Below are 14,158 nucleotides of genomic sequence, written 5' to 3' on the forward strand. Positions count from 1 at the left end.
TGCACCGTCTTATATCAGTACACATGTACACATGTAGCAGCTGAACAAATTGTTTTACTGAGATGAGATCTAAACTTCTAAAAATGAAATGCTTTGGCAGAGTTTCTCTTTATTTTCATAATTACATTATTTTTTCAGTGTTCAATTTAAGAGTATCTAATTCGTAGCAAAACTTTTCAATTGTAATACTGAGAAATGTGTAGGAATTCAGGTTTTATTTGTTAGTTTATATATAATTGTCTGTTTTTTTTATGCACTTCTGTAATGTGCAAGGTGGGCAAATCTTGTTAAAGAAATAGAAAACAAGTAATTATTTCAGGAATCTTGTTAAAAGTTAAGAGAATATGAAACCAGCTCTATGATACAATACTAAAAATGTATTCCACAAAATCAAATTGAAAAATAGGAGAAATATTGGTTAGAATTAACCAGTTAAGAATAAACAAGTAAGAAATATTAAAACTCATTTGTAAAACACAAATAAAACAACAAACTCAAGTAGTAGGTGACAACAATTCCCCATTTAATACGTTTTGTTTTTGTGCAAGGAGGAAAGAGTTAATGCCTAGATATAAAAATAATAAATAGATTTTCTGTTGTCAAGGGCGTGCGCGCTCCCGTCGAGCAGTGAACGCGACCAGGCTGCGCGCTCCCTCGCCAAGGCGACTGCGGTAGCGCACAGAAAAAAAAAACAAGCGAGTCGAAGCTGAGGAGACAAGACGGACCACAGTTTACCTCCACATCATAAGATCACGTTTTGGAGCAGGAAATCTCACGCCCTGCCGGGTCGTGTTAACGTCGGAGACGGCTGACGAGATCCACCGAGGAGAATAAAAGGGTGAGTGCTGTTATTCCCCGTTTAAAGCAGCGGCCACAGTCGAAGGAATGTGGCGTTAGGTGGGGAAAATGACGATGTGGCTGTAATTGTTGCACCTCCTTTTTATGTCTCAAAATGGCGGACAGGCCGCTTGGACTGAAGCAGCAGGTACCCTGTCAGCGGACTTTAGTCCTGTTTTCAGATAACCAGTCGTGTGACGGTACAGGAATTGAGTGCGTTTCTTGTTATATGTGTGCGATATAGCTAGCTGAGCTTGAAGGCACGTCACGGTGGCCTTTACGGGGAAGAGTCACTGCAGCGGCTAACTTTGTGCCGGGAGGCTAACTTTACTGAGGGTAACTTTGGCTAAGCTACCAGCTGGTGATTGTCTCCGGTTAAAAAAAGCAAACAAGAAAGCTATTGTGCAGATCCATTTATCCAGCTGCTTTAACAGATTACAGTCGTATTATTATGGTAAGTAAGCAGCAGCAGCAGTCTGTTTTCTGCGGTGATTCAGGTGTTGACATTCTAATTTTTCTAGCCTGTAAGAAAACAAATGTCGGGTCAATATTAGCTTGTTTTACTGCTGAGGGACTCCTGCATGTTCCCACGGCTGGTGGAGTCTGTTTGTAGCTCCAAAGGGCGTGTGTTGACATTCCACTGATGCTTCAGGTTGTTTGGATGTGACAGTAATGAAACATCAGATTGTCCAGCTACACCGACAAACCTCTGGGCATGTTTCCTCGGCAGATGGTGGCTGTCATTCAGCCAGATGCTGACTGATGAAGCTCCCATCATCTCTGCGTGTGCTGCACGCAGGTTTGCTGGGGAAAACAGGGTGGAGCACATCGGAGGCGATGTGTTTCTAGGAGTACTCAGCAGCATGTGTCTGTCTTGGTTTCTCCTCTCTTTGTGTGCTTTGCCACTTTCGCTCAGAGCTCGGAAGGACTAGATCTTGGATGTCAAACATTTTCCTGTGCATGTGTGATTTATTGTCCCCCTACTCCCCCTCGCCTCTGAGGACTCTCCATCAGTCTATTAGTGGCAGCTATGGGCTTTTAAGGAAATTGTTTACTTTTGAAATCAGCATTCTGTGACAGAAATAAACACCAATCGTTGCTCTTCTTTCAGGTAAGTGGATTTGTCTTGAGTCGACTTTGCACGGTGATGGTCTTTGTTGATGATCTAATCATATGCAGCCCAAACACAAATGCACAGACTCCTGAATTTGCCTATTTATATATTGGCATGAATAGGACTGAACTGAACTAATATGCATGTTTGGATTAGATTTGAATTATTTTACAGTTCTGCTAAAATGTTCACAATTTCTGGCTTTATTCCATTATCTAATTTCTGATTCACCCATCTGAATTTATACCATAATATCAAACTAAAACCTCTGTAAAATATGAGGTTGAGAAAGTCTGAAATTTTGAAAAATTAAAACAAAGAGACCCATGTTATGCCAGCTTGTTCGTACTGCAGTCAGACTGGTTTTGTAGATTTAAATAATAGAAACAGTCACATTTGTCCAGTTACCCTTCAGATACACATCAACCAGGCTTTTCCTGGCCAAAACTCATTTCCAATTTTCTTTCTGACATGCCAAATGTAGTTTTTCTTCTGCAGTAGGCGTAGGAGTTTTAAATTAAGCTAAAAATAAAGAAAATGCAGTCAGTTTTTTCACATTTCAACATTTGTCTTTCACCTTCATCTGCTTTTTCATTAAGCTCATAAAAGTTAATCCAAGTGAGATTTATTTGTGATGCATTTTAGGTCCAAAGTTCTGAGTTCTGGATTTAATGGGTAAGAATATATTAAGACTTTTCAGCGTTTGACCCGAAATTCAAAGGAAAATTGACAGATATTGATGTTTGGCTGGCTGACTGACTGCACCTGTTATTCTTTATGGTCTCATGTATGAAAGTTTATTTTGCTTTTGCATTGTACCATTAGATAAGGATAGATAAAGTATATGTCGTCCTCATGGTCCTGTTAGTTTAGAGGTTTCTCCTCACTGTTTACTAGCTGAAGACCATTACTTTCTCTCTGTATACTTCATCACACCTTCCTGGTTGTGAAGTACCAGAAGTACATTTGACAACATGTGTAACTTTAGCAGTATAACTTATCAAATTGAGTAAACTTTGTCCTAAAAAATGTGAGTTTGGGGTGGGGGGAGGGGATTGTTTTAAAAAGGCATCAGTGCAGAGGTTTTCAGATTGTCGGCTTACAATGAAGGCCTTGTCCTTGTTTCCATTTCATTGGTATTTTGAATTGAATCACTCATGTATACATTTCTGGAGACTCTCCTTAGTTAACTTGAGCCATATTTACACACCCAGAATTGATTTATAAATGGTGAGAAAATCACTTTCAGTTCCTTGCATAGCTGACTGCTTTCCCAGATTTCCAGCTGACCCTGAGGAAAGTTGCTGGAATGTAAAGATCTGCAGCTGATAAATCTTTACATATTTGATCTTATCACAGACAACTTGGTAAATTTGAGCTTCTACTGATTAGACTTTTTGGCAGGATTATCAGAGGATAAACTGTAAGTCAACCTAACCCACAAATGACTTTGAATATAACATTAGTCTTGACATAACACCTAATGGGCTCGACCGGCTTGTTGATTCTTGTTAAAGAAACAGGTTCCACCTCTAATAGACTTAATGATAATGTGCTTGGAGAGTCTGCAGGTTTAATTTTAAAACTTATCCAACCTGGTATCTCTCCCAACATTAACTGAAATATTTAGAAAACCCTCCAGATGTATTAATTTATGCCAGAGCTGGGAAACGTGCCTGTCAGCTTCGATGTCAGACATTACACAAGTTCTATCTTTATCATATTTGAGTAAACGCATAACGATATGTTAGGCAGAAAGGGTCAATAGCACGAATTAAACCAAAATATTATTTTTTCATTTTCAGAAAAAGTTGCATGAAGCTAGAATTAAACCGAGGAAACAAGTTTCTGTTGCAGAGTGTTAAAAGGAGAGAGACACCAAAGATTTTGTGGTCAATTTCTAACCACTGTCTATTGTAAAGCTGTTACCTGCTGATACTTGCCCTTCTGCTGTGAAAAATCAATGCCATCCCAAAAGTAAGAGAGCAGCTGGTGTTACACAGCTCTGCTGTTCAACAAAATATTATTTTAAAGAAAGAAACCTGGATTACAGAGTTTACATTTTAAGTTGTCTTTAGCGTCCTGAGTGATCGATTTAAAAAAAAATTGAGCATGGTTTATCATTTACTACCTGTAAAAACCTGCAGCTGTAAATCCTGTAGAAAACTTAAACCCTTTAACTTTGATATCCCAATGATAAGAAATGCATCAAACTTCTAGTTTTTGATGAGTCTACTGATCAAAAGAGCATCCCCCCCCCCCTCCCGACGACTACGACTTGCGATGTTTTTCTTTCTGGCATGTTTGGCACCACCCTTAGACTGGGAGTGTCGCCATTACTGTCAGTGCACACAGTCACTGAGGCCACAAAAATATGGGCTGCATGCAAACGTCCACAGAGTCCTAGTGGGCTGGTACCAACGTTTACGCCACTCTGGCTTCGCGGCGCATCTACTGTAGAGCGTACTGAAACGCCAGAGTTGGGATACAATGTCATTGTGATGTTTTGGTTCAACACGTGCAAGGTTTGTTTTCGCCCTGTGGAGTTTTCTGTTACATCTGACTACTATGGACATTACTGCAGACATTTGTCTTATATTTGCTTCTGCTATTGTTTCACCTCACTACTGCCTAAAATCAATTTGACATTTAGGAAAAGGTGTCCGGTGCCACAAACGCAATAGCTCAAAGCAGGTGGCAGGATCCTAAACACAAACTTAACTATCATGTCAGTCAGTAAATCAGTAATGGTATATATCGCCATAGAAACGTGATCAATATCAATAGGTGATACTTTGGATAGAATATTCACTGAACTCCGATCCAGAACCACACAGCATTCTGGGGGGATGTAGGCAAAGGAAAGGCTTTTAGTCACTCAGCCTCTCAAGGCCAGCTAAGGTAGGTTGGTGCCATCAACTAACTCACTCTTTGGTTGCCTAGCAACAACCAGTTAAGTAACATAGAGCAGCACTTTCAGGTTTCACCTCTGTGCCTTATAGCTGCTTAAAAATCTTCTTTTTAAACTGTGTGGAATGAAAACTGGATGAAACAGCAAAGGTCACACTACCAGTTTGGTGGTATTTTAGATATTTAAAACAAAAACACTAATCAATCGTTTTCTATGTCGACAATTATAAATATGGATTGATATGAAACGCTTAAATCGCAATACGTTTTTCAATCTTGTCCTGGCCTAGTATGGATGATATCAAAAGAGCAACATAAAATATAATGGCTGAGCTACAAGTTTGCATGCTATAAATAGTTGTACAAGAGAAACGTTTCACTTCTTTTATCAGCAGTTTGACATTTCCAATAAAGCTTCACATGAAAAATTATTCTCTCTTATTCCAATGTGTCTTAGAAAATTATTTTGGATTTTTTTCCACAGTACAGTTTTGAACATACATTTGTTCTTTTGTTTTTTTTTGCATTTCATCATCACTTTACTTGGTTAGGAAGAGAACTAGACTGTTGCCAAGGACAAAGTCCCTGTTGGTGACGTGAAATCACCAGCAGAAAATGAAGGTCCACCGGATTCCTGCTGGTTTGGCTGCTTGTTTTAGAAAGACGGTGACGCAATGACACCAGAGGAGAGCGAATGCGAGTCAGAGGTGACTTTGGGGTTGTAACGGCCAGCCTTGTTAACGTTGCTGCAGTGCTATGTTTTGCGATAAGACATCAGGACACTTTCACACAGGCAGCTAGACTTCACCCCAGGCTCAGTCGTCTTTTCTGCGTTCCTCAGGGGTGTGGCCATGTTTCCCCAGACATGAAAGCATTTATTTAAAAAAATAAATCCTCATAATTACCTGTTTAATATTTTGCCTGCAGCAAAATGCGTTTCAGTCTTACATTTTACTACTACACTTTTTAATCTTGAAATCAAATATTATTATGCTACGTTTACATTCAATTTAGTGAGATTTTTCTAGTGTTGCAAATTTTTTCATGCTTTTATTTTGACACCATCGTCCAGATTTTTCCTCTCATATCTCAAGTTCTATTTGTATTTGTTTTGCATTTGTTTCTATATTAGGCAGTGGACATTTTCAACTTGAGCAGATAATGTTTTTTTTTTTTTTCTCTCTTTTGTTGACCTAGCAAAAGCAGGACTGGTGACCTGATAATGGGACCAGGGTGTGGCTCATTAATTTTGACACCAAGTCGCTGTTTTCCGAGCTCAAAAGAGACGCAGGACGGTTTTCTATTATTTAAAACGGGGCACTTTAACAACAGATAACCTCCAGGGATGCATCAGCAAATTGCATCTTACAAAGTCAGCATGGTCTGTGACAGATTCCTATTGTTTGGTTCCTGCTGCTAAACAAATCAATGGGAGGAAGATTCATTAGGGTTATTAACCATCAATGGGCAGATTTACTGCTCCGTGTCTGCAGCTCAGACTCTTCTCCCTGAAGACTCAATATTTCTGCGGAGCCAATTAGCTTGATGACGTTGCTGTAAAAACCTTTTTAATTTCTAGAGCTGCCATTTGTAAAGCTTCAGGAATGGTGTTTAGGTCAATTATGGATTTGAACATCAATGTCTGTAGCTTATACACACAGTAAGTAGTAAGGTACTCGTTGCCTTGTTGTGCCTTTCTTTTATCCATATTCTCTGTATTAATAGCAATAAGTCATTCACAAGTTAGTTTTGTGACCCTGGCAGCTGCCAGAAAACCCTGCATGTCATAATCCACTCGCAGTCTGTAGGCGGACGTTTGGACAGCTGTCAAGTGGTGATGTGAGGGTCCAGAGGTTGGGCATCTGTTACATCAGCCTGCTTTCTGTTGTTCATGCTTTGTACAATCTTGGAGCCAAATAAATGTTTTAGTGAACAGCAGCGATTAAAAATGTGACATTAGAGGCATCATGGGATGAACATCTGGAGTCAGACTGAATCTGCTTTTTTTTTGTGAATGGAAACGGAGAGTGACGTTTTGCCTCTTTTAGAACATGTCAAGCCAATTTTTAATTTAAATTTTAAGGATGCCGACCCGCAGTTGGTCTGAGTGCGCAGTATTATTTTATGGAGCAAACGGTGCAGAGAATGTCACAACTCTCTCCAAGAACTGTGTGTTAGGAACAGCAGTTTTTATCCAAACATTAGGCCGGCCATTGTCCAGTTTGGAATCCTGTGAGGATTTCCTGGATGGACACAAACCCCAACTACAAATGTTTTATAGGTTTGTCTTCATTACTGATGTCACTGATAGATTTTCGATTGCGTGTTCAGGTTGAAAGTCTTCCTAGTAGCAGATATGGGCCTGGTCATCATCTAAAATTGTCCTTTTGAGCTGCGTTGTAGCATTGGTTACCACTATTGTAGCAAAAAGGATCTGGGATCTAATGCCAGTCTGGGCTGCTTCTGCAGGGCATTTCTGTTGTTCTCCATGTACATGCGTGAGTTCTCTCTGGGTTCTCCTAAACGAGAGACGCATAGCAATGATGGACTGTTATCTCTCCACTCGCCTAATGACCGCTGGACCGCACCAGCGTCTGGATGGAGGGATTTCTAGTTCTTATAACTTGCTGGTGTTACTCCCAGGCTTAATGACCATTTTCTTTACTTAATATTTATTCATACCACAAGCCCAAATAGTTAAAATATGCCGATGTCTGCCTTCACTAAGTTATGTAAATTCGTTGCAAGCCTCTAGAGAAAGCCTTTTGGCTTAACTTGAACCTTTCTTGTCTGATACCTGTTCCAGTTGACTAAAGCGATTACGCTAAATGCCTAGTTCACAGAACAGTATTGAAATGTTAACTGCAAATAATTTTGCTCATATAAATTGTTGCTCACAAAGAGCGCTTTATTCCACATTTTGCAAAACGGTTTCCTTTTATCACTCAGCCAGGCAGCTCTTGTGATCAAATGATGTTGAGGTTTTACAGTCAGGAGATTTTGCTAGTAGTACAAGTGCTACTCCAGCCTTTTGTGGCATTGTTCTATTTTTTATTATTTTATTGCTGGTAACCTGTGGGGTGAAGTATATTTCTTTAAAAAAAAATGTAGGTCAATGCTTGAGAGGCAGTAGCTGCAGGAGGAGACTGCTGGCAGTGCAAATTAGGAAGGTAGATGTGAGGAAATGATTGTCGAATGTGTGTGGATTGGACATATTTTCTCAAAAATAGAGAAACAAATTAATTTCAGATGTTCTATATTGCGATTGGCGTCAAAGGTGTTCTGTCATAAACCCATTTTCTTTCAAAAATAGAGGATGTTGTGTTATATTTAGACATTGTTGACTAAATCTTAATTAACTTTTTCTCTCCGGTGCAAACACTATGACATTAACCCTGGGCTACAAGCATCTCTCTTCTCTCCAGCTCCTCATGTTGTTTTTTCATGCATATCTAATGCTGACTTTCCCAATTTCCCTGTCCTCCCCAGATGCGGTGTAGACTTGACTGGTGACTGGTCTGCACGCTCGCCGCTTCTCTCATTCCTGGAGATAGTCAAGTTGGAGGGGGGGCAGATTCCTGCGTTCCCCTCCTCTTAGTCTGCGTCTTTGTTTGGGACAAAAACCAACCACTTGCGCCTGGAGTACACGACCCACCCTGTCTCGTCGTTCCTGGCTCAGCACAGCTCATCCTTTGACTGAGGAGATCGCACGATCTGCAGGAGATTCACTTTTAACCTGCTGATCCCTCCCGGCCCCGCCCATAATCCCCCGTCGCCATGGTGCTGTCACAACGGCAACGAGACGAACTGTAAGTTGTTATTGCACCTCTCTTGAGATCTGTGCAATTTCAGATTGAAAACTTGAATTTGCAAACTGTTCTTGCCTCAAGTGACGGTTCAAACACTTTCTGTGATGCGTTTCTGATGACGCTGTGTGAAAAGACTGAAAACTGTTTTTATGAAGAGTTGTGGACAAATCTATGTAGTTCGGTTGCAAAAGATTCTCCACACATTTTGTTTCACAAATTTTACTGATCCACAACATGCTTACATTTACACAATGTAGAAAATCGCACATTGTTAGACTTCTTATCAAATAGTAATCTTGTAAATTGAGCTACTTTTATGAAAGAAACTGAAATCATGAGTACATGGTTTTACCAGAGAGGATATAAAACTTCAGTGCTGTTCTTGATCTCTTATGGTTTTTTATTTGGCCAATATTTTAGCTCAGATTACATTTTAGTTTTTCTAAAGTACACCTAATTTATGTGAAGTTCTTCTGTTTTGAACATTTTTGTCAATATGATGTCAGGCCCCCTGCTTCAACCTGTCTAATCAAATCTGAGGTCTCAACATTCAGTCGCTGCTGATTTGAATCTCATGTTTCTTGAATCTGGTCAGAAACATGAGCACAAATAACCAACGTCAAAGAGGCTTGATATCGCCTCAAGCAAGATCTGCCAGTACGAAGAGCTTATAAATAGGACAAGTAGCTTGTTTTTCCAAACTACAAAGATAAACACCTCTTAACATTGCCATTCATTATAAGGATGGACCTCTCTCTGTGTTGAGGCAAGGTGATATATTGACACAGGATGTAGTTTATTTCAGGAAATGGGGAATTTGTTTCTCTTTTTCCCTGGTCAAAGGATCAATGTGTTGTTGACATTTCCGGAGCCCTCCTGAGGCCCGAAGCTCAAATCTATTGATCCCTCCCTTTGCACCAAGAAACCGTCATGTTTACTGTAGGGCTGTTGTAAACGAATATTTTAGTAATCGAGTATTCTATTGATTGTTCTTACAATTAATTGAGTAATCCGGTTAGAAAAATGATATAAGATATTGGTAAATCTAGCATAACAGCAGAGTTATTATTGGATATCAACATCAATCCAATTTTTCATATTTGAGCATCTTTAACAATAACTTTCTTGTAGTTTAGAAAATTAGGTTGCAGGCAAATGCTCAACATGCTATCACGTAATCTATGTATAAATGCAGTGAACTGAGTCCTGCTGAGTCTGTGGGCTCCTGATGTGTGGCACTAAAAGTACAAAACAATTGGATCTTTAAGGTTATAAGAGAGATTTGTTTATGAAGAATACAGCAGAAATAAATAAATCGTAGAGACGAGTAGACAGTTTTGGTAAATATTCATTTTGTGTTTCACTCCGTCAAAAGAAAAAAAATGCTTCAGCGTTCACATGACGAGGCACTCCACATTCCTGACAGTGTTTCAGTGTATCTGTGGTTGTTGCCTTGCAAAGGTCTGTTGGTATGGAGGCGTCTATTGGAATGCTAATCATCGCTATTCAGAGGAAGTGTTGAAGATCCCCCACCACCAACAGTCACTATGCCCCCCCAAAACCCCTCTAAACCCGGTTCTTAGCAGCACATGTTTTTGGTGCCGTCGCTCACAGGAAACACTTGTGGGACCGCTGGAGTCGCATTCAAATGGCCGTTGCGTTCCACCCGCCGGAGATGTCCCTGCTCCCAGTTGGAGCTCTCATTGATCGGACCATAAAGCGACCCTAAGATTGAGTTTCCTGACTGGCTCCCTCATTTTGGGATACAAACCCAGCAGGCCTTTTCAGTGCATCACACAATAACTGTCGGATTGCTTGCCGTCACGCCACATCTTTCTTTGTTTCCCTTCTCTAAATTTGCTTTGACTTTAACACACATTCAGCTAATAAATTTTCTTAATTTTTTGTCCCCTGTTTTGCTATTTCCAATAACTGTTTAGTCCGTTTCAGTATGTTAATTTACTTCACACAGATGTAGAAATCAATACATTGCTCTTAATCCCGCGTTTTGTTTCTTGAGCTTGATGAATTGTGCTCTTCGGCACAGAGTTTAAGTTCAGCACATCTTAAAAAGATAATCTTTGTCCTCTAAACTGATGTGATTTTTGTCAGCACCACAGTCAGCTGCTGTGTTGGTTCAGCATCTTCACAACAACTCTATTTTTGCCTGTTTCAACCAATGAAAAGCGTATTTGTGTTTCTGTGTAGGGTCAAAGGACTCATCCCTGGCAGCATGTTGTTGAAACAGATGCATAATACAAAATATCTGCTCTCCTAAAATACCCCGGGGCAGCCATGTGCAAATGGGCCCTTGCTTTTGTGGCTCTTCTGAGCTTTACAAAGAAAATCCCTTCAGCCACCTCCATTTTGTAGTCAACAAGATGCGTCATGTGAGTTCTGTTCGCCATCTTTCTCCTGCGGCAAATGCGGTGTCATGATGGTTATTTAAAGATTTAGATGTAAAATGTTGGAGAGGAGTCACTTTGTTCACCTGAGCCATGGGACAGATATGCTGGGTAAAATCTACGCCGTAATAATAATCCTACGTTAATCTGTGGCTCCAATTTCTGCAACTCTCTAGAGAGGTTTGTGTATCGTTAAGTACAAAAATAACACAAAAATGGGTGGAATGTAGTGAGACAAATGTGTAGCGGGAAAGCTGCATATTGGGTTGCTAGGTGATGGGCTTGTGTTGCTAGGTAACCAAGCAGTTCCTGCCGATTGTAACTTGGTAATTAGAAGATTTTTCAAATGGTTCGTTTTCCAGACATCTAAAAAAAACATTAACTTTTTGCCAGAAAACTGCTAGGCTTATTTTATTTTATTTTGTTTTGTTGATTTTTTTTTGTGCTTGGACTGTTTCTAGAAGCAATGGAAACTCAAATGGAAGTAAAACAAAATGTGCAAAACGTGAATTTAGCATAATAGATCCTCTTTAAGGAATACACTATGACAATATCAATGATAAAAGTAGGTTTTAAAATTCAATAAGACTGACATTACATGTGGCGTAACAGACAGTAAGTGGGATTACCATTATTAAAGTAGTTTTACAAGATGGAGAAGTGATTATAAATATTAGTATGAAGAAGTTCATACTTAAAGTATGAACTTGATTTGCATGATTTTCTGGTTGCACCCAAACATATTTGCTTTTTTAATCAGTATATCCATTTTTTATAGTTGAGAGACATCTATTGGAGTCCAAGCAGTTCCTCATAATACTACCAGTGTTTCATACAGTGATTTTGCGGTGACAACTTATAATCAAGTTATGTAAATAATTAGCAGTTTAATAAAGATCTGCTCTATTATTCTGTTACATTGCTGTGAATAAGTTTTTTTTGTTTTTATGTGCTTCATTTTGATCTAAAGCTGTTTATGAATGGCCGCCATAGCATAAAAAGCATCACTGTGTGCTACACACCCTTCATGAAAGCAGTGTGTTTTGGTGTGTACTCCACACACATGGCTTTTCAGCTGTGTCTTTCTTTAGATCTGCTCCTGCAGGTACTGCTTGTAGTCTTTACAACAAAGAGCAAACATTGTATCCATTGTTGAACCAACCAAATCCATGCTTGATTTAAACACTTTGCATTTGTTTTTTTTAATGTCTCTGGTCTGGTTCCCTTTGAAGATTTCTCCTGGCTTAATAGTTGATCCCCTCTGTGATCTTCCTCTTATTTGAAAGTGAAATTCTCATGTTCATCAGCTTCGGGAGAGTTTTTCTCCTTATGGAGTGACCTCCATCTCTTCCTGCCTCAAATAATGTGACTGACCAGCTGTGTGGCCAAGCAGTGGCTGTCCTCAGGTGACATGCATCTTGTCACTAATTACTCCTGTAGGACTCTGCAGATAACAAGATGGATCTTACATTTTAATCAGTAACAGATTCAACAGGGATCTTTTTATAACTGAGCTGTTAAGCAATCTTATCATGAGTTTTCTGTGTTGCTTTTGTGTAACTTTCTCTTTGAAGTCATCAGCTGTTCAGTACATGCTTAAATTAGCTTTCCACCAGTCTGCTTTCCTTCATGCTTCGTCTGCTCAGCTGAAAGCACCTCTTGTTGCTTTTACCTTGGAGCCTTTCTGAATCTGTACACTGATTATTTTTTAATATTTGTTGTTTTTTTCCCTGACTTTTGAGATTAAGCAATCAGCATTTCTGTAACAAGTTTATGTAGGAGCAACTCGTCTTGAAACAGGTGAACCAGCACGTTCAGTCTTAGGTGTTCATATTTCTTAGTTTGTCTGAGCCCTTTGAAAAATGTTTCATGGTTCTTTTGGTCCTGATTAGAAGTAATCCAATCAAGCACAATGTGTTTTTCTTTTTTTTAAATGACTAATTTAATACGTTTAAAACATAAAATTAACAAACACGATTAAGTGCAAGTCCGATCTGCAGGTTTATTTTTGGTTTATTTCCTCCTTTGATACAAAATAATCTGGGTTTGCTTTGAATGAACCCAGTTTGTAGGCCTGAAAGGTAAAATTGCACTTGTTTCATCAGCAGTTAACTGGATTAGCATTTTCTTCAAACCTGTTTAATATTATGGCGAACATCTGTTGGTTGGTGTGCTTGCAGACTGAAAATAATGGGAATTCTTAATGCTGTTGCCATTTCAAGTGGGAAATATTTTTTTGCAAGCCACTTAGACAAAAATTTACCAATTCTGATCTCTTCCATATTGGTTTGTTTCTAGCATTGAAGTAAAACTGAGACAAAAAATACAGCAAAACCCATAAGGCATTGCAAAATTAACCCCATCAATCACTGTGTAAATATTAATCCACCTGTTTAGATTTTTGACATTTTAAAATAATTCATATAAATTAGTCTTTTTTTTTTTTTTTTTTGCCTTTTACCCAGAAGCCGGTGATCACTTTATTTTTCAGATGGGATTATATGAGTCACTTCATCAATGATGTGATCATATAACAGGAAATGGGAGGATGTGACGCAGTTCGGCTGACTCACCTCCTTTCTCTGAAGGATGAGCTCACGCGTCTCTCATCCTCTGCTTGTATCTGTCCACTCGGCCGTTTCTGCCGCCTCACTCGTCTGAGCTACAGCTGTAGCACAGATCGCAGCACTAATGTCACCCACACGAGACGGGACAGGCTTCACTCAGACCCCTTAACGCATCCTGCAGGTCAACAATTTTTGAGCCATTCGTGAGCCTCCAAAGCCGTTTTTATGTCCTCACATGGACAGGCCTTTAATTTCACTCAGGGGAAGCGAGATTCGCAGTTATTGTCTCACTGTTTTGTTTCAGCCCCTCTTGTGTGTCATCTCTGTCCACAGCTCTTTCTCTCCATCTCTCTACTCATCTAGCTGTTCGTAACCATGGAAACCAGCTAGCTTGCTCCCCTTCTGTCGCCATCAGTGAACCTCAGTCTGGTTGCCTCTGTTTTCTTTTCTTTTTTTCTCTTTTTTTTTTATACAATCAGTGGCGGTTCTGTCTTTTCAAAAAATACATATTGATGG

General features: G+C 39.5%; 1 protein-coding gene across 3 annotated transcripts in view; it reads left to right on the forward strand.

Moving 5' to 3' along the window:
• The first annotated feature begins 516 nt into the window (after nucleotides 1-516).
• LOC106927270 (lissencephaly-1 homolog) overlaps nucleotides 517-14,158 on the forward strand; it is a 35,011-nt gene continuing 21,369 nt past the window's right edge. The window contains exons 1-2 of one of the 3 annotated variants that reach the window (XM_088011910.1): nucleotides 517-838; nucleotides 8,351-8,670. In XM_088011910.1, coding sequence (XP_087868036.1) covers nucleotides 8,639-8,670 — 32 coding nt within the window. In that variant the 5' untranslated portion in view covers nucleotides 517-838; nucleotides 8,351-8,638. Of the gene's footprint in view, nucleotides 839-902; nucleotides 986-1,045; nucleotides 1,292-8,350; nucleotides 8,671-14,158 lie in introns of those variants that run through there. The other 2 variants (XM_088011911.1, XM_088011912.1) reach the window with 2 other exon arrangements.

The sequence above is a fragment of the Poecilia mexicana genome, unplaced genomic scaffold (genome assembly GCF_051168715.1).
Source record: "Poecilia mexicana isolate PSO_F unplaced genomic scaffold, ASM5116871v1 scaffold_13, whole genome shotgun sequence".
In the NCBI taxonomy this organism is placed as follows: Eukaryota; Metazoa; Chordata; class Actinopteri; order Cyprinodontiformes; family Poeciliidae; genus Poecilia; species Poecilia mexicana.